The sequence below is a fragment of the Haemaphysalis longicornis genome, unplaced genomic scaffold (genome assembly GCF_048455015.1).
Source record: "Haemaphysalis longicornis isolate Haplotype H1 unplaced genomic scaffold, Haemaphysalis longicornis Haplotype H1 scaffold_5, whole genome shotgun sequence".
NCBI lineage: Eukaryota > Metazoa > Arthropoda > Arachnida > Ixodida > Ixodidae > Haemaphysalis > Haemaphysalis longicornis.
Window position 1 is genome coordinate 81,998,775 of NW_027526385.1, and position 26,237 is coordinate 82,025,011.

Genomic DNA, 26,237 nt, shown 5'->3' on the forward strand with positions numbered 1-26,237 from the left:
ATCTATAGGACGCACTTGTGAGTCAGTGTACTGTCAATTGAAAGTTTCCGTGTAGCACACAGGCATGAGAGGCGTTATGCCTGTGCTTGAGATACGCGCAAACCTTGAGATCCCTTAAAATACCTCGAGACCTTGAGGTCCGCGCAAACATTTACAAAGTGGATGCCAGGGTCGCAGGAACTTGTGTAAAACGTGTGGCAGTTTGCCTCCCCTCCCTCCTATGGACCTGTAAAGTCTTTGCAGGTGCATCAATAATTTAAAGGGACCCTGAAAAAACTGTTTTCAAGATTTCTTTTATAAATATCAAATTCTTTCATAACCTAGCCAGCAAGCGCATCCGGTACTTAAAATAGGGAACCCGAACTACCGGCCAATCGGATAACCTGAAAACGCGCTGAATTTTTTTTCTTTCTTTCGTGGTATTGTCGTTCTTCGAACATTTGAATGACGTAATTAGAGCGATGTAGGGGCTGTTGGCCGGCTTTTCTTCAGTTGCAACAATGAACGCACGTTATAGCCACTTAAAGAAAAAAAAAAAAACGCGGCAAAAGCAAACCGGAAACTACAAGGCGTATTTGCTGGGCCGAGCAAATCGCACACTGCCGCTCTCAGCTGGCGGTAACCACAGCTTTAACAGCTCTTCCAGGATCGGCGGAAAGGGTGAAAGTGTTTATCTGAAGCGTTGCAGAGTCCCTTTAAGCAAAAATATATTTTTTTACTGTTGGCATTGCTCTAAAATAAATGGTTAGTTTATTTTTCGTGCATGGATAAACTTTGGGTAGGGCTCTAGAGTTTTCTCGTGCGATACCGGTCCATCTTTTGATTCAAAAAATAGAGCGCGACTTGGACAACGACGGTAAAGAAGGACGACGGGACAAGCGCTCACTTGCAACTAACATTTATTGAGGCATCGTCTCATATTTATACATGAATCATCAGGAGCATGCGCACGCGCACTTCGGTACACTACATGGAACGCATCAACCAGAGAACATGATCAAAGTGACGTTTTCAAAAATTCAAACTCGCTGGCACGCAAAAACACAGAAGTATCGCTGACACACTTGTCCCCTTTCTTCTTAATATAAAACGCTTCCAAGAGCTCCCTCGCCACTGTCGTTGCCCAAGTCGCGCTCTATTTTTTGAATCATAATGCACCAACTTTCCCAACAGATTTGCTTAATGAAGGTCCATCTTTTGTTTGAGCCACTTTTTCTCCTGTATTCAGCCTTCACCGCAGCGTAACTAGGCTTGCCGGGTTGCACCCTTTCAAGGCGGATTTTAAAGTGAAAACATTCAATGGCTCGTTGCGCGAAAAAGTTGGCTTCGGCGTCTGAAAGATGCCTACCACGCGACTTCGAAGCGTTTCATAGCACGAGCTTCGCGTTAACGACAACACAAATGAAGTACCGCGTTGCTAGGCGATGCCTGGGCAAGCGGCTCAATTTGACCTCACACAGCGGCGCAACCGCCCCAATTTCTGTCAGCGCAAAAGATGAAGGCGCAGCCAGCGGCGTTTCTTTCGCATTCACAAAGCATAAAAGGTTCTACGGTGTCTTCCGAGTTCTTTTTAGGGGCGAAGTCCCTTAGGGGGTCGGGCTGTTGGCGTCTCCTGTCGTCGTCGTCGTAACCGTCGTCGTCTCATGTAGTCAAGGCGCTAAAACACCGGGAATCTCCTTTACGCCTCGCGCTAGTACATAACGCGATCTAAAAAAAAAACACCGGGACACTCGTTTACGCCTCGCGCTAGAGAGATTTGTGCTGCAACGACACGAGACTTTTACAGAAAATCTGTATACACGTCTACCCCCCAACGGTTTCATCTCCGTTGGCAAAAACGCCAAGGCGCCAAGAATACGCTTATACACTGCATGCCTCGCCCCTCCCCAGATTTCACGTTAGTGGAGATGGCCCTGGATTTTTGCGTTTGCGGAAGAATGTGTTCATTAGCCTCAGGATGTTTTTTTTTTTTTCTTGACCAGCGTGATCTATCTCCGCCGCATAATTCAAACTACCTATGATTCTTCCGGCTTGCAGGAACATGGAACATTAACTACCTTTGTGTAAGAAGAGAGAGAGAGAGGGAGAGAGAGAGAGAGAGAGCAAATATGTTTATTGCGCACATAAACGGGGAGTAGTCTTCAGTCCAAGGCCTCTTGAGCTTTCCCAGCCTCAACAGCCCTCAACACCAGCATGCGCTGATCATTGAAGTCGGAACTGGTAAGAGCTCTCCCCCAAAGCTCGTAAGTAGGAGTAAACAGAGGCGGATCTAGGCCTGCACAATTTACGTTTAGAAATATGACGATTGATTGTAGGGTTTAACGCGCCGACGCAACGCAGGCGATGAGGCGCGCCGTAAGGGAGGGCTCCGGATTAATTTTGACCACCTGGGGATCTTTAACGTGCGCCGAAGTCTCGTACACACGGGCGTTTTTGCTTTTCGCCTCCATCAGAAACGTTTAGAAATATAGTGCAACATGCAACACTGAAGAGAGCCGCCAGCGAGGTGAAGGGTCAATCCATATCGTGAAGGGTCAATCCATATCCAAACTCGACGTGGTAATAATGATTGCCGCTACTGAGGCAGCACTGATTGGGGTGGCCAGGAACGAAGAGGACGAGGTTGTTCACTGCGCGCTGCTGCTGTTCGTGCCAGTGGCCTCGACGCTTGCTGCCACTGCACTGAATGATGCCTTGCGAGTACTTTGCTCCGGCGCTCTCTTCCCGTAAGTCTACTTTGCCGAAATGAACCTTCCCAACTTAATCAGCTGTCCACGCTCCTGTGAAATGTATTTCGGAAGCGAAGTTTTAAGGCGCAGAACACTTTATGGGCTCAACCTTGTCGTCGTAGCTCGCTGTCACAACGTCAAGCGACTGCCGCAATCGGGCAACGCAGCGAGATAACGGACCCAAGTAGAGCCCGTGACAGAGGCTTCGAAAAACAAGCGGTTTATATAGTCATAAGCGTTCGAGACTCGTGAATCGCTGGCGCTTGTCATACACCTCCTTGTTGTTTAGCGCAAACGAAGAAAACAGCAGGTACGTTTTAGGCAAAATATGCGTAATAAACCGGCAGCCCCCGCGTTCATTTAGTTAGGAATGCGGGGGTTGCTCGGGGATGACCTGGCCAGCCACGATGGCCGTCGGAATAACGAAGCGTGTGTGTACTCGTTACGGCGTGAGCGCCTATACAGTTGTCCGCACTCTCTCTGCAAACTGGAATCTTGCTTCGTGGGGAGAGTGCGGGCGCGTGATTTTGATCGTATACGAATTTAACACCAGTACTGACGTTCTGAACTCCTTTTCCCTTGCCCTGTGCAGACCTGCAGTTGGCGGCTGAGCTGGGCAAGACCCTGCTGGAGCGGAACCAGGAGCTCGAGGAGACGGTGCGCCAGCAGCAGGTGCTCATCGAGGAGCAGGAACAAGAACTGCAGGTATATACTGCGCATGCGTGCGCCCGTGATGCGGCGTTTCCTCCTCTCCCGCGTGAACCGCGCAGCCGGCGGCGGGAACCTGGGAGTCGATACCTTACGGTGCTGCGTCGTGTGCTGATCAGTTAAATGATTAGAGCCTGTTGAAAATCGAAAAAAAAAATAGTAGTGGCTCAGCTCTGTTATGCCAGGATATACGTAGCGTGAGCTAAGGTTCAGCAATCCAGTCAAATCCAGTCCAGTCCAGTCCATCCACTTCAGTCTAATCCAGTCCAGTCCAGTCCAGTCCCGTCCAGTCACTGCTCCTCGCGCATGTTCAGCACGGTTCTTCACGCGCCACGCGAAACGGCTATCAAGCGGCTCATGTGCAGCGTCAGAATTGGCTACTGCGCAATTGAGGCGCACACCTGGGAACGCGCCGGCGCCAGTGCGCCTGCCGCGGCTATGACGCAACACAATCCAACACAATCCACTTTAATCCAATCCAATCCAAATCCAGGCCAAGCCAAACCAATCCAAGCCAATGCAATCCAATGTACCTCGCGCTTGCGCAGAACGGCCCTTCACGGCACACGCGAAACTGCTCAACCTCGGCCAGTGCAGCTTATGCTACAAAATAGTGCCCTTCTACTCCGCGAAGAAGGATGACCAGTGAAGCTGTGCCGCCGAGCCTCAACGTGAGGGACAATATGTTTTGATCAGGCCGTAGTCTAAGGCCCCTTGAGCTCTTCGGGCCGTCAACACGAGCAGGCGCTGATCATTGAAGTCGCAGCTGGTCAGAGCTCTCCCCCAAAGCTCGTAACACCAAACAAAGCGCGTTTGATTGTGATTAGCAATTGGGCATATACTTACTAGTTAATTAGCCGAATGAAACTTGTACGAACTGGAGTTTTATTCCAGCACCCGCCGCGGTGGCTCAGTGGCTAAGGCGTTGTGCTGCTGAGCACGAGGTCGCGGGTTCGATTCCGGGCCGCGGCGGCCGCTTTTCTGATGGAGGTCAAAAGTGAAAACGCCCGTGTGTACGAGATTTCGGCGCACGTTAAAGATTCCCAGGTGGCCAAAATTAATCCGGAGCCCTCCACTACGGCGCGCCTCATCGCCTGCGTTGCGTAGGCGCGTTAAACCCCACAATCAATCAGTTTTATTCCAGCGGACAAACATGGGGCGGCCCATTTCCCTCCCGCGGAAGCCTGTGTATTGGCAGCAGACGAGAATTCCGCGACATTTACAACTGCCCTTCGAACTATATAATTTCCAAGAAAAGTAAATAAAACGAAGCATAGTGTTTGAGTCGGCTTAGCCGCTAACTGTAATATAATATGTTTCGGTATAGTTTTTATAAAACGGGAGTTGGGGCCACTTTCTGAAATGATACTCCTTCCGAGGATGGACGTGCTTCACAGTGCATCCGTCAGTGTGGGAAAGCCGTCTTACGAAGATCAAAATTTCGACGATTCCTTTAAAGTTGGCCTCACCTCTAATGAAGAGTGCACGGCTGGGCAGACATCTGTTCAGGGGAAAAATATGCCGTCCTATAAAAAAATATAAAAGCTCTGGGGCTTCTTTTAAATTTTTATGAGAATTTTCATGCGATGAAAGTTTTTTTCATACGCTGAGTTTTTTTCATACCCGCACATTTTTACGATCCCGGGAATGATTTGAGCGGGCGCCGCAACGTGGCGCTCCGATTTGCTTCCGATTCCTCAAGGCTGTCGAGGGGACGAAAAGAAGATTAGAATGCTGGTGGACGAAAAGCAGAGAGGGGAATATTGCCTAGGACAGTTACCACCTGTAAAAGGAAGAAAAAAAAGTATTTTGGGCGTAGCAAGTTTTTTGGTGCCTGCCCTAAGCAGCGCTAGTATTAAATCAAGAGTAGATAAAACATGGGTATATTAGTCCTTTTTGGTAAGATGACACGTCATCACCCCGCTACAAAGGGGAAACCAATAGCAATCATCAGCAATCATCATCAACCATCATTCTTGTCTATATCGTCTGTTAGCGGAGGCGATCTGCTGGACCCTATCCGTAGACAGCTTCGCTCTAAAAAATACATGGTGACGCTGATAGAGTCGCATCCCTGTATAGCGTAGGCTTATTGGGCACGTTTGGATCTTTAAGTTTGGTTCTCTCATTGAGCGAAAGTTCAGATCGCAGCATGAAGAGCCAGCAGTGTGGCCACCTTTCCCTAACCGAAATTCCGGGCGCTGTTGGCTGATACCTCCACTCACACCTCAGCGACTCCAAGTGTATTCACAATTAGTTGCGTACTGGTAGCTAGGGTATACAAGCACGACCCTGATGGAGTATTAAAGTGAAATCTCTCTTAGTGGAACCGATGGCGTCGTGTAAAAAAAAAACTAATGCGTTTCCCCATAGACGGGTAGTCGACCGAAAAATCGGGTTTCGGGAAAACCAGGTTGAATTGTGCTTAACTTTGCCTCATTTGTTTCATCTCAGAAGTTTTAAAGTGCTTCGGAAGACGCGATGCTTCCGCTCCATAAGTGAACTTTGTAAAAGTGCAGCGGCCGTGTCTTTTTTTTTTTTTTTCCAGTAAGACGGGTGAGTTGCTTATCACTTGGGAGCGCGATTATGCGCCCAACTTGTTCCTCTTGACAAATTTGTTTCTTCCAATGTCTTTATACGATCAGGCGCATGATAACGAAACTGTTCTTTTACCTTAAACACGCCAAAACGGCCACTTACGAAGTTTCGGTTTCATTGGTGTTATCGCGCCGCCGCCGACTAGGGTCACATGTCATGTTTGATTAGTCATTTGAGGATTTCGCCTTAAAATAAAATGAAAAAGTTACCAGTAGCTCGTTAAGCAACCCTTTTGAGGTGACGCAAGCACACTCAGGCAGGTTTGCATGCCTGCACTGCGGCACGCGCGCGCCAACGAAAAATTCTTCCTGAAAGTATTGACGGCTCTCGGGTTCTTGCCGAAAAAAAAAAGAAAACGCAACGCATGCAGGGCGCTACGGAATGTCGGCTCAATTGTAAAGAGCGAATTCCCACGCTGCGAACCCCTTTCCCCGGTTTCTTTTCTTCCCTATACATTTATCCGGTTCGATCGGCAGAGTATAGCGTGTACTGCCACTATATTTTCCCCCGTGTGAATTCATGCGGCGAGTGCTTCGGCGGTCGCCGTTCGGGGCTGCCCGTTTTAACGGTGCAACTCCACGCCAGCGCGTAATAATAATCCCGGCCTCCCCAGCGAGTCTCTTGTGGGGTCTCATTTTACGGCAAGTCCGTATAGAAATCTCCAAGGAGCCGTTTCAGTTACGAGTGAAGAAAAGAGAAAAAAAAAAGCTTACTTTCAACGCTTTCTGTGCAGTTTTCTTTTTTTTTTTTCCTTTTTTCTTTTCGCCGAAGCGAACGCGCAACGTTTGTGTCAGTGTATATGGACCGTACAAACCCCTTATACTTATTCCACCGCGAGCGTAGGCGGTATCTATCGGGGCTAGCAGGTTTTATTGAAAGAACCGAAGAAGAAGAACCGGGCCTATAACGCCGAACTCGCTCGGCGGCCACGTGTGTGTACTTTTGGAGTGCCGGGCGCATTAAGCGGGTTTAAACTGCGCGCGCTTTTTCAGCGCGCGGCTTCTTTATTGTCCGCCGCGATCGCGGCGGGAGGGCGCCGATTGCTACCTGTGTGTGCGTGTGTGTGCCCGCGTGAACGCGTTTAAAAAATCGGGCCGCACGCCCGCCAGCAAGCTGACCGACTTGGCGATTGTTTGCCTATATAGGCAAGCGGCCGCCGTTCGGAATGTCTTGTTGACACGCCGGGCCTGTTCGTGGTGGTCGAACCGTGAAGAGTGCTTCAGTGGGGGCGGTTTTCTCTCTTCCTTCTTTTTCGAATGGGAGAAGGGGCTTGGAGGACCGTTTGCATTGCTCTCGCCTCCAGTACTCTCGTGATTCAGTTGTGTTTCCCACGCGTCCGTGTGTACACTGTCTGAGAAAGAGTTGCGGCCGCTACGCTGTAGCCTTTCTTCAATCAATTTAGAGCGGCCGAGGTTGTCGAGAGGCGGTCTCTTTGAAGGAGAGAGCATTGAACTGTCACTATTTGAAGGCTGCTTGACCGCGCGGCTTGCTGAACTCTACTCAGAAAGCGATTGGGAGCGTGTCGAGATTAAATTTTAGGATATGGTATGTACCCCGCTGGTCATGGTTGCGACTAAGTTGCAGAATATGGCAGTGGCTGCTCCATTCTGAGATGCTCCTTGTTGGTCATCGTTCTATTCAAATAGACGGATTGCTACCGTTTGTGGCTCTAAGGCCGAGGCGTACGAGTATACGGCCGCCGTCTCATCGAGGTAGCGGGACTGGCGAGCGGCTTGCGGGCGTGTCGCCTCCGTTCCGACGAGGAAGAGCAAGAGGCGAAACGCTGCAAGCGTTTATAGTCCTCAGTGAGTGGAGAACAGCGACGGTACAGGAAGAAGCACACTGGCGTGCGAGAGCATCGCAAGTCGAACGGGGACAACTGCCGAGTCGTTACAGCGGGTGTTCCTTATTCCCAATTGGCACAAAATGGCGGCGCGGCTTTGATCTCAGAAACCATAAGCTTCGTAAAGAACGGTGACTTAATTAAAGAAAAGGGCGTAGCTGTTAAGCTTTCGTCTGTCCGTGCGGATCGTTAACAGAAAACTCTTCCAGGCGAAGTGGAGAGGGGGAAATGCTAGGCCGAGGAGTGTGAGGGGAAAGTGACGAGGAGACAAGGAGCTTACGAACAGATGTTGGGAGAGCGTGCCTCTAAAAAATCCCGGCCCATCTCCACTAACGTGAAACCTGGGTAGGGGCGAAGCATGGAGTGTATACGTGTTTTCTTGGTGCCTTGTCATTTTTGCCAACGGAGATGAAACTGCTAAGGGGGGGGGGGGGGGGGTAGAGGTATACAGCTTTGCTGTAAAAGTCTCTTGTCTTTGAAGCACGAAGCTAGTCTCTAGCGCGAGGCGTGAACGAGTGTCTTGAGTTTTTCTTACTGAGACTTATGTTCTAGCGCGAGGCGTAAGCGAGTGTCCCGTAGTTTTAGTACCGTGACCGCATGAGACGACGGTTACGACGACGACATTAGACGCCGACAGCCCGAACCCCTAAGGCGCTTCGCCCCAAAAAAACGCTTCCTATGCGTCGTAATCGAAGCTGGGTCCAGCGCGTTGTGAAACGGGCATCTATCCGATCGCGCTATCGTCACATTCGGGGCCCTCAGCATTTCCGTTGGGTTCGTAGCGCGGGCGTTCGCTTGAGCTTTGGCTGAGTTGAAGGGAACCTTGGCGTCGGAGTTTGGCAGTTTGGATTTTGGACCTTAGGAGGGTGGATTGTGGACTTTGATTTGACCCGGCGTGCATGGTGAAAGCTTCGTTTTTTTAACCACCTTTGTTTTAATAAAGGGGCACAAGCCAAAGAAAAGCCAAGTTGAAGTCAGCGAAGACCACCAGCTCCGCTGTTTCCTCAGTTGCATCTTAGCTGCGAAGGCGGCCAATTTTTTCTTTTCATTTTATACTCACCGAAAACAGCCGTTTCAAGACGGTCTCTTCAATTCGCGACATTCGACGTAAACCAGACAGATTGTGCGAAACCGTTTTTTTTTTTCGCGTTTTTGTGTTTCTTTGAGGAGTTCGATCGATCGCATATATAAGTAAGCCTTGGGGTGTGCGGAAGCATAGACGGAGGCAGAGTGTGCTGTTGCCACTAGGTGTCTGTGACGGGCCAATTGCGTCGAACGGTCGCAACTTTTTAAGAGTCATCGTGAGGACAGCATACTCACGCGTTACCACTCGCCGAGCTCAACCGAGCTAAAAAAAAGTCTCACAAAGGTGGGACAGAGCTCATTAGGTTAGCAAAAGCAATTTTTTTTAAATATAAGAAGGTTGTGTTAGGGGCAAAGCTCCTTAGGGCCTGGGGATGTTGGCGTCTTCTGTCGTCGTCGTAATCGTTGTCTCATGTATGTAGTCACGCTGCTAAAACACCGGGACACTCGTTTATGCCTCGCTCTAGAACGCTTCGGGTTTCATAGACACGAGACTTTTACAGAAAAGCTGTATACCTCTACCCCCCAACGGTTTCATATCCGTTGACAAAAACGCCAAGGTGACAAGAATACACTTATATACGGCATTCTTCGCCCCTCACAAGGTTTCACGTTAGTGGAGATGGCCCCCGGGATATTTCGTTTTTATTTTCATAGTCCCCGGCAGCTGGAAGAGTTCGGCGAGGGTTAAAACAAGAACAGCAAAAACTGAACGGCAGGAACAAGGAACAGTTGCGATGTCGATGCGTTCGACGAATGGTAGTGACGAGACGCGAATGCGGGGAGGAGATCGAAGAGAGGAAGTCGACAAAGATGCGACAAAGACGAGAGACACTACGCGGGAACATGAAGTATGCATACTTGAACGAGAACGGTTTAACTTCGAAGCTGCCCGCTTATAATCACGCTTTGATTCGTGCGTCCGATTTGCGTTCTTTTTGGCGACCGCTGCTATATTGTAATGTCACGATCAAAGCGATTCGAGACTGTCTGTCACGCACTTATAATCGGCTAAGATTATAACTATCGAGGAATTCATCGTGAAGAGAGGAAACTCACACTGAATACTTCAACTCGCTTAACACCAACAATACTATGTACATGATACATGAAAAAACCTGGGGTGGTGTGCATTCGGCCGGCATTCTCAGATAATGAATGACAGCCTACCATTGTCCCTGAAGAAGAAAGTGTATTGCAGATGCATCTTACCAGTACTCGCCTACGGGGCAGAAACTTGGAGGCTCACTAAGAGGGTTCAGCTTAAATTGAGGACGACTGAGCGAGCAATGGAACGAAGATGATAGGTGTAACATAAAGGGACAAGAAGAGAGCGGAGTGGGTCGGGGAACAAATGCGCGTTAAGTATATATTAGTAGAAATTAAGAAGAAGAAGTGGACGTGGGCAGGGCATGTAATGCGAAGGCAAGATAACCGTTGGTCATCAGCAGAGTGGATCCCTCGAGAAGGCAAGCGTGGCGTGGGGAGGCAGAAAGTTAGATGGACGGATGAGATCAAGAATTTCGCGGGGATAAATTGGTCGCAGTTAGCACAGGACCGTGGTAATTGGAGATCTATGGGACAGGCTTTTTCCCTGCAGTGGGTGTAGACAGGATGATGACGATGACATGAAAAAACAAAAAGCAAGACAGAAACAAGGTGAGAACAAAACGACACCATTATCACTCTTGCTCATATCAGAATGAGCAAGTCCACTTCAGGTCCATACCACACAGTACGTGCGTTCCAATGCGTGTACACGGCAATTGCCCACCGCGCATGCGCATCGAGCACCTTCTCGACCCTAAGTGTGCCGCCGTGTCCCGGTTGGCGCAAGTCCAATCCGAAACCACCGTATTTATACGCTGCTTTTTCCGGCATCACCGCGCCGCTCGCCAAAGGACATCGCCGGACCGTTTCGCAGCCTTGGCGTCCGTAATTCAGAAGCGACGGACGACCCCCCTCCTCCTCAGACTTGCGGCAAGCCTTCTAACGAGCCGCACAAGGGGCCTGGCTCGTTAGCGGCCTCCCTGCCGCCTTGCGACGTCTCGGGAGATCGCAGCGCGAGATAGAGCGCCCTCGCCCACGCGTGGTGTAGCGGATATCGCAATAACGATGTTCCCGTTACACCGAAAAGACAGGCGTGCCCCGTTATATCGGCCCCCCCGACGTCGGACACGTTCTTGTCCCAGGGACGCGAATAATTTACGCGAACGCGCCCAATCGCTCGAAAAATTATTGTTCGCTAGCGCGAGTATTTCGTTGTTTTTTTCCCCTTTGTCGTACGTGACGGCGGTATCTTAGTAAGGCGGTTTCGGGTTCCGTGTATACATCGCGCCTCAATGCGCGTTGTATGGCGACATAATTTCGCGGTTCCGCTCTGTTGCATTTCGGAACCGGAGTGATTATCCGGCGGGATCTTGTTCTCTGTGTGGGAGATACGTGCGCGTTTTACGTATTCCATTTTTTTTTTGCGTCCTACAAATATAGGGCCGGGTATTAGAAAGGGCTACAACTGGTTAATCCGCTCCGCGTTTGACTGTCGCCCGATGTCGGCGGAAAAACTTGCTCCCCCCTTCCCCCCCACCCCCCATTCCCATATAGTGTCGTCTTAGATGGGAATCTGGTGCTATAGTTACTAGGCAAACCGCGCTTCAGCGAACGTCACGTACCACGGCGAAACGTTCCACTTGTCCTTAACATGGCTTGCCAACAAGCTCAAAAGCTGTTTGTGGCTGCAAAAAGCAAAGTTGTAAAATATTATTTAAAGGGACACTGAAGTTAATGCCCCTGTCAAACGTGCCTGTTTAAGTGCCCTTCCGCCGAGTTCACTCGGGCTTCCCAAGTGACACTTAGGCTGCGCGCTGCTAAACGACGAAATAAAGTGCCCTTGGCCGTGATGTCAGTGACGATAGCCGGCATAAATATTACGCAAAATTACTTGAAATTCCTCCTCTTTATCACGTGCGGAATAATGTAAATATTTCGTTGTGTTTGCGTTGTTTAAAATCGCAATCGGCGCATCGCACAAGACCACAAAAACAGAGTGGGGACGGCGACTGAACACCGGCGCTGATATCTTCACTGTTATTCACTGCGCAGTGAATGACAGCAGCATTATTCTTTGGGGGAAATTATCTGAAAGCGTTGCATACAACGGAAATAGGCTGAAGCAGGAACACAATCACAGGGCCACAAGAAACCACCTACGAGAACACCGCAGAGAACGGCTGCCACCCACCAGGCGGCGCTGGCACGTTGTTGAGAGAGAGGTTATTTTCTTATTTTTCGTCGCTGCTTCAATTTTTGTAAAAGTAAATAAGCAATATATCTATAATTAACTTTTAACGTTACTTATTATCATCTAAACGCTCGCGGTTTTAGGTGAATTTTTCTGATTTTCGGACTTCTGTTCACGAGATTACTCACTCGGCGAGCTGCCCCGGTAAAGTGTGTTTGGGGACCACACTCAGATTAAAGTGCGTTCCTTGTGTAGTGTCATTCGCGTTTGCCGTTTAGCTGCTCCCGAATGACATTTTAGCCGAGTGCACTCCGTGTAAGTGCACTTAAATAGGCACGTTTCACAGGGGTATTAAACCGGAGTGTTGTCTAGATAGATTGGCATCCCCAAAAAACGAATATACCAGTCTACGGGGCAGTACCTTGAAAATAACCGCGTAAATAATCAGAAAGTTAAGCTGTCGGTCGCCCAGCAGAGATGACGTAAACGGCGACTGAGCGGATGTGCCAAGAGTCACGTGACGGACAACAGAACGAGAAAAATTCAAATTTTGGGGGTTTAAGGCGCCAAAGCTACGCTTCAGGTATGAGGCGCGCCGTAGTGAAGGGCTCCGGATTAATTTTGACCACCTGGGGATCTTTAACGAGCGTTTTCGCGTTTCGCGTCCATCAGAAAAGCGGCCACCGCGCCGGGAATCGAACCCGCGACCTTGCGCTTTACTGCGCCACCGCTGCGGGTCTCTTTCCTTCATGGATGTCGCCTCTCTTGCAGTCGGGCGATAAGAATCGCGCCCCTCGCATTTCCCCCCTATTTCTGTACGGTGTTATACAAAAGGAAACAATCTACAACACCGATTGGTTGACAAGAAGGTCAGCGCCACAGTGCCTAAGACAGCACAATGCATGGCAGCGGCTACGTGGCCTGCTTAGAATACGGGGCCGGCCGTGTTGTTGCAAACGCTGCCCGCGCCGGCGCGTACACGCTATCCTTCGGCGTTGCATGTATACGTTAGCGAGACGGGGCATGCACGCTGCGTGTGAGAGCGGAGAGATTCCAGCGCGCGAGAATTTAAACGAACTCGGTTGCGGTCATTAGGGCCGCGAATGGGAGTAAAGTTTCCCCCCACCGTGGCGGTCGGGAGTGCTAGTGCGAGCGTTCTACGTGTTTGGCCTCGCTGTAGCCCCCGTGGCGGTGTACGCACACGTTACTTGTTCGTTAGCCGTTCGTTAACTGTTCCTTGTGTGTTCTCGGTTAAAGAGTTACACGTGTACGCTAACTATATACGCCGTGCCGTGTAGTTGCGAGAGTGGAGGAATTTGGCCTCCGGTGATTTTCAATTAACTTGCACCGCGAATGGGTGTCAGGTGACGGTCGGAAGTGTACGTGCGAGCGTACGTGTTCGGCCTCGCTGTATTTCTTTGGTTGCGGTATACGTGCGGACGCGTTGCCTGTTAGTTGTGTGTTCGTTATCTGTTTGTTAACCGTTCGTTAGCGGTTTTCGGTTTAACGGTTGCACGAGGCGGTGGACGCTCTTTCAGTATCGCGTATTTTATTTGTTCGTTCAGTGTTCGTTAGCTGCTCGTCAGTTGTTCGTTATCTGTTGTCGGTTAAACAGCCGCACCTGTACGCAAACCACTGCGCGTAGGTATGCGCCGTGAATTGCGGAGTTGCATGCGGCTCGCGTATTCGGTCTTTTCCCACAATTAGGCGCGCTTGTCTCAGACGTGCGCTGGTCGCACGCACGTGCGCGGGCTCGTCTTGTCGAGCGTTTTGAGGTGGCCGTGAGAACGCCCTGAAGCACCGGCGCCATTCATTTTTCCCGCCTCTATTTATCCCCGTCCGTATATACTTCCTTCTTGGTGTGTTTGCGACCCAGCCCCCTTCGTTTTTTTTTTTTTTTTTTTTTGTTTTGTTTTTTTTTTTCTTTATGATACGACAGAAGTTACGTTCGCGACCTTGCGTATGCGTGCCTCGCCCCTTTTTGGCGTGCATAATCGTGTGTACGGTGTGTGTTTTGGGGGCGAGATCGCTGCGCTCGCTATTTTGCCGTCCGAGGTCGTCTGCGCGCGCGATTCACGGTTATAGAGCGGCGCTAGTGTTGTTAGCGGCGCTTAACGCTCACCGCTGACGCGACTAGATATAGACGTTGTACTGCGCTAGGCTACTCATCTGTCACCGTCCCTCGGGAGGAACAAAAGCATACACTAGCTGCACTGAGTTTAGGCTCGACAAGGCGAGGCCAGTGCATATGTGGCGCTACACTCGAACTGCAGCCAAGGCACACCGAGGGTAAGCTCGATATGGCGATGCCAATGCATATGGAGCTATGTGTACACTGGCTGCAGCCAAAGGAGGCCAATGCACATGACTCTACACTGGATGCAGCCAGTGCACTCTGAGTGTAAGCTCAGTAGGGGGAGCTCAGGCAAACGGGCTGCACATAAAGTGGGTGTAAACCTTGTATGGCGAGGCAGTGATGCTGCTGGAGTATTGGTAAAAGGAATAGCCCTACTGCCTGTCTTTAGCATATCACGATCCTGCCCTACTCTAACGTGGCGAGCAGGTGATGATGATGCGTCGTCATGGTCGACGTACGAAACGTGAACGCGAATGTTTGGTTTCGGCCAGGTTTATATCGCATTCTGTAATCAAGTATTGTCTTGGTGCTACGCCATCGATAGACGAAATATTTCGCGCACGCGCCGTTTCGATCAATTTCGGTGACGATGAGTGGCTGATCCACAAACCACGGGCTGCCGTGAATAAACTGTGGCCAACCGCGGCGATGCGTGAAAGGTGAAGGGTAGGAGCCCCGAAGGAGAGGGAGAGAGAGAGAACTTTTATTTCTGGGGAGGCGAGTCCTAGCGAGTGGCCCTTAGGTGAGGAAGGTGCGCCAGGTAATCTTGAGCCCTAGTGGTGGTCATGAGCTGTAGCTCGGGTGAGGAGCTCCCGGTCCAGGTTGTGAGAAGGTTGGGTAAACGGAGAGGGACCGCGAACGACTGTCGTCGGCGGTGTGGACCTCAGGCTCTAGCCGCCAGGCTCCTGGCTTGTCTCACGGGCAGGGAGCTCCGGGACCTTTCTCAGCATCAGGGTAGCCTTGTTGACAACATAAACATTCTCTTTTTTACACGCCGTATTTTCTAACCCCGCCCCCATGATCGAAACCCCGACTTTAAAAGCAGCTTTAAGGATGCCGTTATCGGTAATATTCTAGTGGCTGCGTGCAATAATGCGTTAGGTTATCACGATCACCAGTCAGTGAAGAAACCTTTGCTTGGGCTACCATGCTAGTACTAGATATGAATTCTCACTGCGCCGCTTGTTATAAGACTCATTGCATACAAAGATAAGAACAACAGATAACACCTACAAGAAAAGGTTTTGTGACTAACGCCCGCGAATTCGCCTACATCAATGCTATAAATCACTCTTCCGGCTTCGCGTGGTTTAGAAATCTCTGATACGCGAAGCATATTTTATGAATGCCGGCCAGCTTTTTGGCATCGATTTTTTAATAGTCGCCTTTGAGCGAACCTTACTACTCCAATTCGAATGATCTGGACTCCTGTCCATACAGGGTTGGGGGGTAACGAGGCGGTCAACCAAGCAACTAGAGAGCTCACGACCCCAGCAGGACCAAGCCTCGTCCCCTTCCATGGAGCCCGATGAGCCCGAGACAGCTTATTAAGCTATCAAGAAATCACCGCACACTACCGCCTCTCCCGCCGAATGTATCCGCCCGCATATCGGGATCTTACTAACGCCGAATAACGTCTGTGGCGCCTACTACAGACGAACACGCTGTCATTTCGCTCCATACTGCGCCATATTCACCCTAGTTTATATCCGTCACCTTATTGCCCTGCGTGTGGTACGAAGGGCACAGTCGCCCATCTCATATGGGCATGCTCTGAAGACCCCTTTCCCTTGATCCCCTCAGACGAGCTCTGGGAGAAGGCGCTGGGCAGCTGGGACTTGCAGACCCAGAAGAGTCTCGCGGAAAGAGCTGCCATTGTCACCTGCAGGCTGTGGCTGTCGTCACCGAACGCACTTAACCGGGCTTTTGAATAAAGTTCTCTCTCTCTCTCTCTCTCTCTCTCTCTCTCTCTCTCTCTCTCTCTCTCTCTCTCTCTCTCTCTCTCTCTCTCTCTCTCTCTCTCTCTCTCTCTCTCTCTCTCTCTCTCTCTCTCTCTCTCTCTCTCTCTCGCTCGCTCGCTCGCTCGCTCGCTCGCTCCAATTCAAACCCACAAAATGGCTCGTTCCTCGTAGCGTCAGTTTGACCTTCAAGCTCAGCCAAGGTCAAGCCAGCGCCTCGTGCCGTTGTGCAGTGATGGCCTTTAATCGCTCGTTCGTTGCTAGGGCAGGAGTGCGGAGAAGGGGACGAGGGAAATAGTAAGGCCGCGTTCTATCAAAAAGGGATATTGAACGAAACGCCGGCTGTATCCCAGATGACTGCGCTGTCGCTGGTAGACCTGCGACAGCACCGAGGAGCGTCTGGGTTCTTTCTTGCGGCGCAATTGTTAGCGCGTTCACTGCGCGTTCTCGGCGCGAGAAAAGAGCTATCGCTCGACAAATTTGGCCTAACCGCGCTCCACCACGGTATGCAAATTTAGACATATGTCACCGCTCATGTCGTGTGCTAAAAAGCTTCGCCGGTTGCCCACCTTCACTGGTGGAAAAGCGATTTTTACAGCGAAGCTGTTAGCTTCTAGTTGGTCGGAAATAATGGAGTCGTAAAAAAAAAATAAAAAAAAACCTGGAGTTTTGTAAGCAGGGCTAGTTGGTACTGTTCCATGGCGGGTAACAGGGCGAAAACTGGACGAAAACACGAAAAGAGGGAAAGGGGAGCAGCCCTTTTCGTGTTTTCGTCTCGTTTTCGCCCTGTTACCCGCTATGAAAAAAACCCCGGCAGGATCCAGCAGTCCTCGCCCGATACGCGGAGCGCATTTGTCAGACAATAGGCAGGGCCCAGCATTTGCCGCCAGAGAAGTCCAGCGCAATCTTTCTTCGCAATCAGGCATACAGCATAGAGTTCAGTATTCGATAAAACAAAAACACAGAACAAGTATCGAAACCGCACGATAGATGATAAGATGCTTGTGAACAATGGAACCTCCCCCTATGTGTTCTTGGTAAAAAAAACTAGATTTGCAGCTGCTCTCGAAGAGGCGAAGGGGAGCGCATGCGTCAAGCTCTGCCGCCAGAGAAGGCGAGCGCAAGTACTAGCCACACCGAGACGACGAGGAACATTTCATACCCTCCCCCATCAGCGTGTGTAGTGCTTTACAAAAGTTTCGCTGGACATCTTTCACAGGGCGGGCCGGACATTTTTTATAAGCTGTTTTATCTCCCGCAACACCGCACCAAACTAGCTTCGTCCTTTTGCCGCTTGAGCGTACGCAATTATAGCTGCACTGTCCGATGGCTTCGACCTGTCTCCTACGCGTTGCGCCGCCGCTCGTTGCGCCGCCGCATAACGGGAGAGTTGACGACGATGGCGGAATTTATCTGCTTGTCTATTCGCAAATTCGCTTGGGATCTTCCGCTCTGTGAGTCTGTGGTGTGTGTACAGGCGTGGTCGGCAACCTCTCTCTGCTACAGAGGTTAAGCTCGCGCCAGGGATTTCCTCGTGCTTGGAAAGAAAGCCTTGTGATATGGAACGCCTGGTCCTATGAAACGCTCCCCAAGGAGCCGCTCTTCTGTCCCGGATTCGCTGAATGGACCATTAATATTGCATGCGCGTTAATGAACTCATCCTATTAATTTTTCGGAGACTTGTTTAAAACAAACGAGACTAACTATCCTTCACAACGGGCGCCTGTACGCGATTAATTAATTACGCTTCGCGTTCCTCGAACAACCCACTTGGTGATTTGTAGAGGGGTTCTCGCTTTTAAGTGGACTTAGCGTTGAAATTAATCGACCTGCCATGTAGCGTCACGCCTTTTTTTTGTATCGGTTTTGAAAACACGTTGCATTAATAATAGTGGGTAGTTAGTTTGACGACACCGCCTTAACTGTACGCGTGTAGCGCTGTGATCGAGCGTACAATACGCAGAAAATGAAGCGCGAACACGAAAATATGAATCAGAACACGCAAATAGCGCAATTTCTTTCCATACAGGTCGAAATTACGCGTGGCTTGGTTACAAAAACAATGCCGGAAATGTGGCTTTCCGAATATACCACTAGCACGCCTCAACGGACTGTATTTTTCAATTTTGCGTGTTTTGATTCATATTTTCGTGTTCACGTTTCATTTGCCGTGTGTTGTACATCGTCCCTGGCCGCTAATTCGTTCCGGCTCTAATTGGGTCTACCGGGAAGACCTGCACCACACGTTTTATAAGGTACACCATCGACATTCGTTTATAGAGCGGCTAACATCCCACGCCGTTGCTCGCTTCGCGTCTAAACATAGCCTTATACACTGTCCCGGGAATTAGTTTTCCCACATTCCGCATCGGGGCCGGTAACTGCGACCTAACAATCCAAACGAGGCAATAACCTCCGAGCCGGTCCGCCCATTTGGATACATATACGGCGGTTGACCTGTAGTTAGCTTCGACCCAAATTCGTCCATCCATTGCGAACGTTATTCTGAGCAAGCTAGCTGCCTCTGTTTGCTACCGTCGCCGTACATCCTCGCCCTCAGGGTTAATGGACCGTGCCGCCAGACGACCTTCATACGACCTTCAAATTCCCACCGCCCTCTCGCTTCCTATATATAAGCGTACCGCTGCCTGCTGCGATGCTGCTTGGTCGCCCCTCGCCCGCTAGTTCAGAACACAAAGATCGACGTAGCCGAACGTTCGAGGAAGCGAACGCTCGGCCGTACTACACCCCAATTTTTTTTACGGCCACTGCCGGCGTTACGCGCGTTGAGTTAAAAGCCCGCAATTACGGGGTCAAACTGAGGCGTACTGCGGGGGCGCCAACTCTCTCCTCTGCTTTTGCGTGTTGCGTACAGGCGCGCGTGCGCTTAACGCCTGCAACTCGCCGTTCCATATATAGCGCCTTGTGGTGCTTGTCGTCCAGCCGTCTGGCGATTGGTCCTTCCAGCTCTCTATATAGACGTTCAGCGCCGACAGCTCGACAGAGCGTTTTGCCAACGCTGAGGCTTTTATCCTCTTGGAAGCGATTTTGAGCGTTGTTAAGTGGTGCTTGCCTCTCGAAGATGACCCTTTTTGCGGAGGCGTGCCACGGAGTGCCGACACCTCGAGTTTCTTTGAAGTGCCGCCATCCTCGGTCTCGCGTGACGCGTGCTCTAATAACGCGACGGCAGTTCTTGCATTGTTCTTGGCACCAAATCTCTCTCGCCGAGACCTTTTCTGTTCGAACGGACGGCCACTGCGGGCGAAATACGGCTGACCGCGAACCCTTGATGCGGGGCTTTTAGTCACCGCAGTTCAAGATTGTGGCGCTTTTAGAACGCGCTTGTGTTCCAGCGAAAAGTAAACGTCCGAAATTAAGCCTTGTGTGTGTTCTGCAACTCTGCAAGCTGTCGAAGAGAAGCTATATGGGTCAGCTACATTTGGGGATGTTAGCAGCGCCCTCCTATAGGGGGCCACGCAGCGACCTTTGCTCCACGTGGCTGCGGCGGCCATCTTGCGAGAGTCGCTGCATATGAGGCGGGCACTGACCTCTGTCACGCTAGTCGTTTCTTTTGCAACTTCCGTGTCCAGATCCTTCCTAACTGTGTGGACTCGCTGCAAGGAAATCGTGTGGCGTGGTCCTGGTATTTCTGGTATCAGCTCTTGGCTGATACCGAAATACCAGGTATTTCTGGTATCAGCATGGCTTCGACTCACCCTCAACATTTTGTTAACGTTGCGTGACGAAATCACATCCGATGTTAGGATGCTCGTTATACTGGTGGGCTTTCACGTAGTATGCGGGTCATTGTGCTTGAATAAGTTTTCTTTGAATGCCGTTCGTCGGAGCCCGTTAGCCAAGACTGATGTACTTAAACATTGAAAGTGTATTGTGTAGCGCTGCTGCTAAAGTGTTTCGACAAACAACAGTAATGCGGCAATAGCGATAGGGATACAGCACTGCGGGAGGGGATCGGAGGAGGTCTCTTAGAATGGGCGACGGAGCGCGTGCCGAGAAAGGGAATCAGTCGGAAATGACGACTGAAATTTCTGTAATTTTGTTGTATTTTCGCGTGTCCTACTGTAGTCGTGTCGTATTCTTGTCGTGTCGGGGTTATGATGTTCTGTCGTGTGTCGTATTCCTGTCCTCATTTTGATGTTCCGTCCTGCCTAATTCCTGTCTTCCTGATGTTTCATCAGTAGTTGCACATGGTTTGAATGTTATTGCCCATTGCGAAGATTAGCGTAAATGGCAGTTTTGTTGTGACTACAGGAATGTTTGTCGTTGAGAAAATTGACCTTGTCGTTACGACAGAAATGTGTGTTGTAACAGATGGCTTTGTCGTAACAACAGGACGTCTGTTGTCACAACAAAGTTTGTTTTTGTCGTACGACAGGAATTCTTGTTAGGTTTCTGCAGTATTCCTGTTGTGATTTGAGACTACTTCCTGGGAAAGGCAAGCTGCTTTGAGAAGAGGGGGCACGGATGGGGACCAACAGTAGTCTCCTGCCGATGGCTAGCGAGAGAAACGAGCTTCGGAGTGTGCTGTCCAGGGGCTGGTCAAGCGACGAGTGTGGCCAATAGTGCAGCAGAAAGTTCAACAGCAGATCAACGGAAGGTCCAACTAGCATTTCGCATGCACATTCTTAAATAGTTCGAAGCATCTGCCGTAATTTTTAGGGCCAACGAAAGTTCTGCTAAGCTTGAGTGGCGCGTACTGAAGTCGCGAAGGCTTAGTGTTGCCAGACTGCTCTCTCGTTCCGGAAGCCTGTTTCGAGTGCGGTTTCGAGATAGTTATCTCGTTAGTCGAGGTCGGGCCGCGTGTCTCGCTAACAATGCCCGCTAAGTAGGCGTCGTGCAGTCCGCGGTTTCCGCTGTTTCGCGCACAGTAACGACCGCTCTCGTAACGTGAAATTCGTACCGTTGTTCTTACGAGATTCGGCGCACTTCCGGGGAGCGGCCATTTCACGCGCACGACCTCGCATCGCAGCGCACGCCGTCAGTAGCGCGTCCATTATCGCGAGGAATTATGTATGCATATTGTACGGGGCCCGGTGGCGCGAACCTCGCCGTTTTCACTGGATAATATGGATATGGACATGTCCGCACGTGCAATGGACTCACGACCCCCCTCCCCCTTAAGGCCTACTGGTCATACCACGTACGCGAAACTTTCACGTGACGTGAAAGCCTGAAAACATTTGTGACGTCATTCAGCTCAAGCTGAAGTTAACGCCATCACAAGTATACGGGGGTCGTGCCTTAACTTTCTAACTTGGCGCAAGTCTGTAGATGGTATTCACTGAAAAGTTTAGCTGTCAATTTCTTCGCTTGGCAACACTGGAAACGGCCACGGACATGGCCGAAGCGCCACGGACATGGCGCGGCTTGTGTCACGGCGCCCGCACGCCGCAGAAAAAAAAACACCGGCGTGCGTCGTCTGCTCTGTTTCAACCCGATTCTCAACGGTGGTGTCAACAGAGATTTTATAAAACGCACTTACATTGGAGTCGAGACATTACTTTGCGTTCGGTGGGGTGGAGTTTGGAACGTCCAACACACATCATGTGTAATTGGCACGTACAAGTGCCGCCATCCCGCGGAGCCCGACGTAACCAGTGACGGCGCACTCTCGTGGTTACCTGCATGCGTGCCTCGCCAGTGAATACAACCTATACGTCACACGCAGGGCTTGTAAAACGAGAAGTCTCATTGAGCGGTATATGCTCCGCGTTCCATTTCTCCACATTCTTGACTACAGCGGGTCGTTCATGTCAAATGTGTCTGCCCGGTGAAGCAAAGCTCAGTCAACAAAAGTTAATCCAATCCAGTCTAATCCATCCGCTAGACACAATCCCGTTTCGACATCATCCATTTTCGGCGAATATTTTCAGGACGGAAGTCATCGCTACTCGGATGTCGTGCACGCTTTTTGATGACCAAATCAACTGATTTGCCACTCCAGCTTCGCAAGGCCTCCGAGCGCAATTAAAATTGCCTGGGACCGACGGTGATCATGTTGATTTTGTTAAAAATTGACGCGTATCGTCGAACGAGTGGTGCTTTGAAAGAAGTTCAATCACGCCAAAGAAAGCTTGAAGGGCTAGTTTTCATAACCTTTCCCCGCGGCCGAACGTAACCAGCCAGCTGGGTATATAATCACTTCCTTCGAAGCTTGCTATCTTGCAATTCAGTCAAAATGGTGGCTGGGTCCTCCTGCTCACGCAAAGTCTCAAGATACGGTGTTATAAATGTCTAAACTATTTATCTACGGCACATATCAACTGCCGACCCGGTCAGACCTCCTGTGCGACTGAGTCGACCGGAGCATATACCTCCGTTCACGCGCTCAGGAGGCATCCTTGGTTCATTCGCGTAGCGGAACGTACACAAACGTACTGCGCTATACCGAAGGACGTGCCGTGCTCCTAATCGAGGAATCGCGTACGCGCCGGGCCAATCGGTCGACGACACCCTCGTCTTCCCCATATCCACGCGAACTGGATCACTGCTTGGCTCCCGCCGCCCTGGCGGAGAGGTGTACTTTTCCCTCCATCCGATGCAGTGCTATCTGTGCGAGTACATCTGCCGTACAGCTCCGCAGTCGCACTGCAAACCGCCACTTATTCAGACTGGCCGGCCCCTGCGCGCACAGTAGTAGCCTCGTACTGTTCCTTCCTCTCGGCTCTGCTGATTGCAGAACTGTCTCCTAAGGGGCGTTGTCCGCAGCAACCCTTTGGGTGCTTAACCTCGAAGCACGTCTCGGGGAAGGACCAGATTGCGTGCGTGACTTCCATGGGTATTCCTCCCCTATGAGTGATTTGTTCATACATCTTCGCGGGGTTGAATCCGAAACGTCGTTGAAAGCCGTTAATGGACGCGCGAACCGCTGGGAGCTGCTCCCTCGGTTGAGATGGGCGATAATGCGGACTGTTGGCGGATTCGTCGTTACCGATGTCGATGCACGCGATGCCTGCCGCGGCTTTCCTTCCGCTTAAAGAGGGGCTATGAAGAACAAAATACAAGCACGAGGACGCGGGTTCGATTCCAGGCTGCGGCGGCCGCTTTTCTGATGGAGGCGAAAAGCAAAAACGCCCGTACGAGATTTCGGCGCACGTTAAAGATCCCCAGGGGGTAATCCGGATGCCTCCACTACGGAATGCCTCGTCGTCTGCGTTGCGTCGGCCCGCTAAACCTTACAATCAATCAAGACAAAATATAACTTTGTTTCAGTGGAAAAAAAAAAAAAGAAATCACGGGTCATCTCCGCTAACGTGAAACCTGAGGAGGGGTGAAGCATGCAGTGTGTAAGTGTATTCTTGGCGCCTTGGCGTTTTTGCCCACGGAGATGAAACCATTGGTGGGTAGAGGTATACAGCTTTGCTGTAAAAGTCTCTTGTCTTGAAAGCCCGAAGCTCTTAGCGCGAGGCGTTGGAAAATGAGTGTCCCGGTGGTGTACCGTGACTACATGAGACGACGATTACGACGACGACAGGAGACACCAACAGCGTAGTTGCTTCGCCCCTAAAAAACCGCTTCCTGCGGTCGGGATCGAACCTGAGTCCTCGCGTTATGAAACCCGGCGTCCATTCGATTGAGCTATCATCGCATTCCGGGCGCACAGCTTTTCCTTTGGGTTCGTAGCACGGGCGTTGGCTTTAGACTTGGCCGCGAGTTGTAGCGCGTGCTAACGCGTCCGCCCTGGGAGAGATGTGAAAGCCTGCTTACAAAATGATCCGGGCAGGCTGCCAGTCATGGAACTTTCAACGGCAAGTTGGAAAATCCAAGTGCGGAGCAGCAGCCGGGTCTCCGACGAAGGGAGAGGGGCCGCCAGCTCTGCTGTTACTCGCTCTCCGCAAGCGCACGAAAAGCGCCGGGCGGTACCCACCCGCAGTCCGACAATTGACCACCTCCTCATTACGACTGACAGAAGAGGGACACCCTCCTCCAACACATTGAGGCAGTTTTTGGGGCGACTGGTAACAGCAGCTCCTTCCCCCAGCAACGCAGAAGCCTTTATAGAAGGGCAAATAAAGATCTCTCTCTCTCTCTCTCTCTCTCTCTCTCTCTCTCTCTCTCTCTCTCTCTCTCTCTCTCTCTCTCTCTCTCTCTCTCTCTCTCTCTCTCTCTCTCTCTCTCTCTCTCTCTCTCTCTCTCTCTCTCTCTCTCTCTCTCTCTCTCTCTCTACAGCCTTGCACCCCTATGCAAGCTGCGCCATTTCTCCAGTTTTAGGGGGCGAACGAGCGCCGTCAGAAAACTACAACTACAAGAATAACGGCCTACGCGTCCGCGTTTTTCGTCCCTAAAAACGGTTTCAGACCATTGAACTCCTCTCGCCACCAATTGGCCATTCGGTTGGTCCAAGATGTTGCGGTCGGTTCTCGCCCGCCGGAAGGCATGCATCATTAATGTCCGTACGTGCCTCATTGTTAAAAGGAGAGCGAGCGAGCCATATACACGACTTCAACGCCACATGCCTGCTGCATGGCTTCCATCTGCTGTGGAATTTTTATTAATTTCGGTCGCTGCTCCGTGCTCCTGTCTTTCCGGGTTAAAAACAAACTGACCGCTGCCGCTAGTTCCGGTTCGTGTTGCCTAGCTTACATCCTGCTCGACCGACGTGTGGGGCGGTGGATAAGCACGTCGTACGTGTTTGTGGCATGCCTCGGGAGGGGGAGGACGACGCGATGCGCTTTTCACTGAGACGTCTGCGATTATGCGTTCTCCGGCGACTCTGTCGGCCGAGATCGGCGCGGGAAGAATGGCTGTTATTATGTAGGACATCGCGGGTTTGCTTCTTTTTTTCTCTCTCTCTCATTGAATTGGCACGTGAGTGGCGTGAAGCCGTCAAGTTGCGCGGCCGCTGATTTCACGCGGCTTGGGTCCATCCGTGATCGGCGGACCGCGAAGATCGCCGTCTCCTGTCTCTTTCCTTTCCCGTTTTGTTGGAGACGTCGTCGTCTTCTTCGGCGTCCTGTAAGTGGCGCCCTTCGGGACGGTAGTGGTTTGTCCGGCATCTTACCTCGAATTGAAGGTCGGAGGAAAATACCGCGGGTTTTCGTTTTTGTTTTTTGCTACCTGATCATATCTGTGTTCCGAGGGGCAGCGACTTTTCGTGGGCAGTTAATCGGCCCGCCCTTGCCACCAATAAACGTCCGGCTGAGTGGCTGGTCTTCGATCCATACGACCGCTGTGTGCACAAAAACAGGAGTTAGGGACGTGTAATATCAGCGGGGACCTGTAATATCAGATCCCTGCTGAACTTTATGCAAAAAAAAAGTAAAAAGAACTGGACAGCGTTTTTACCGTATTTTCGCGCGTATAACCCGCACCAAAAGGCGAAAATTTTAGTGGCAAAGCAGGCGTGCGGGCAATACGCGGGGGTTTTCCTTTAGTGCGGCTTCACGGCACTGCGCGTTGTGCCGTGAAGATGACCTTGTGTACGACAGTGAGGACTGCGGCTCAGGCGATAAGTCTAGCGAGAGCAGTGACACTGAGTGAATTGTGACTTTCGCCTTGCAGTCAATGTATTCTAATTGCTAAATGCACCCTTTTTCTGTGCACATAGTATGTGATGTGTTGCTTGGGCAGTAGCTTTGGTGCAGCCTTGCGGGCAATACGCGAGGAATTTTTTTTTCTTTTCCAGCGGGCTGAAAGTGAGGGTGCAAATTATATGCAGGGGCGGGTTATACGCACGAAAATATGGTACCTATATGATCTGTCTTCCACTCGCTTACTCCTCTTGCTGTCCTCACTATCTTAGAATTTTCACACCCTCCCTTTCTCTTACTTTCGTTCTTTGTCCTCTCCGTTTTTCTTTAAACCTGATTTCAAATACCGCATGGCAAAAGCGCGAAAAAAATGGCGTCTTGACGACAAGGACAGCGCAAGTGAAAATAGAAAAGAAAGGGAAAAGGGGCAGTAGTAATTGTAATCTTGA

At 50.7% G+C, this 26,237-nt stretch overlaps 1 protein-coding gene across 3 annotated transcripts in view; it reads left to right on the forward strand.

The window, feature by feature from the left end:
• LOC144138522 (uncharacterized) overlaps positions 1-26,237 on the forward strand; it is a 176,400-nt gene that overhangs the window by 107,421 nt on the left and 42,742 nt on the right. For all 3 annotated transcript variants that reach the window (XM_077670851.1, XM_077670852.1, XM_077670853.1), the window contains one exon: positions 3,322-3,434. In XM_077670851.1, coding sequence (XP_077526977.1) covers positions 3,322-3,434 — 113 coding nt within the window. The remainder of the gene's footprint in view (positions 1-3,321; positions 3,435-26,237) is intronic.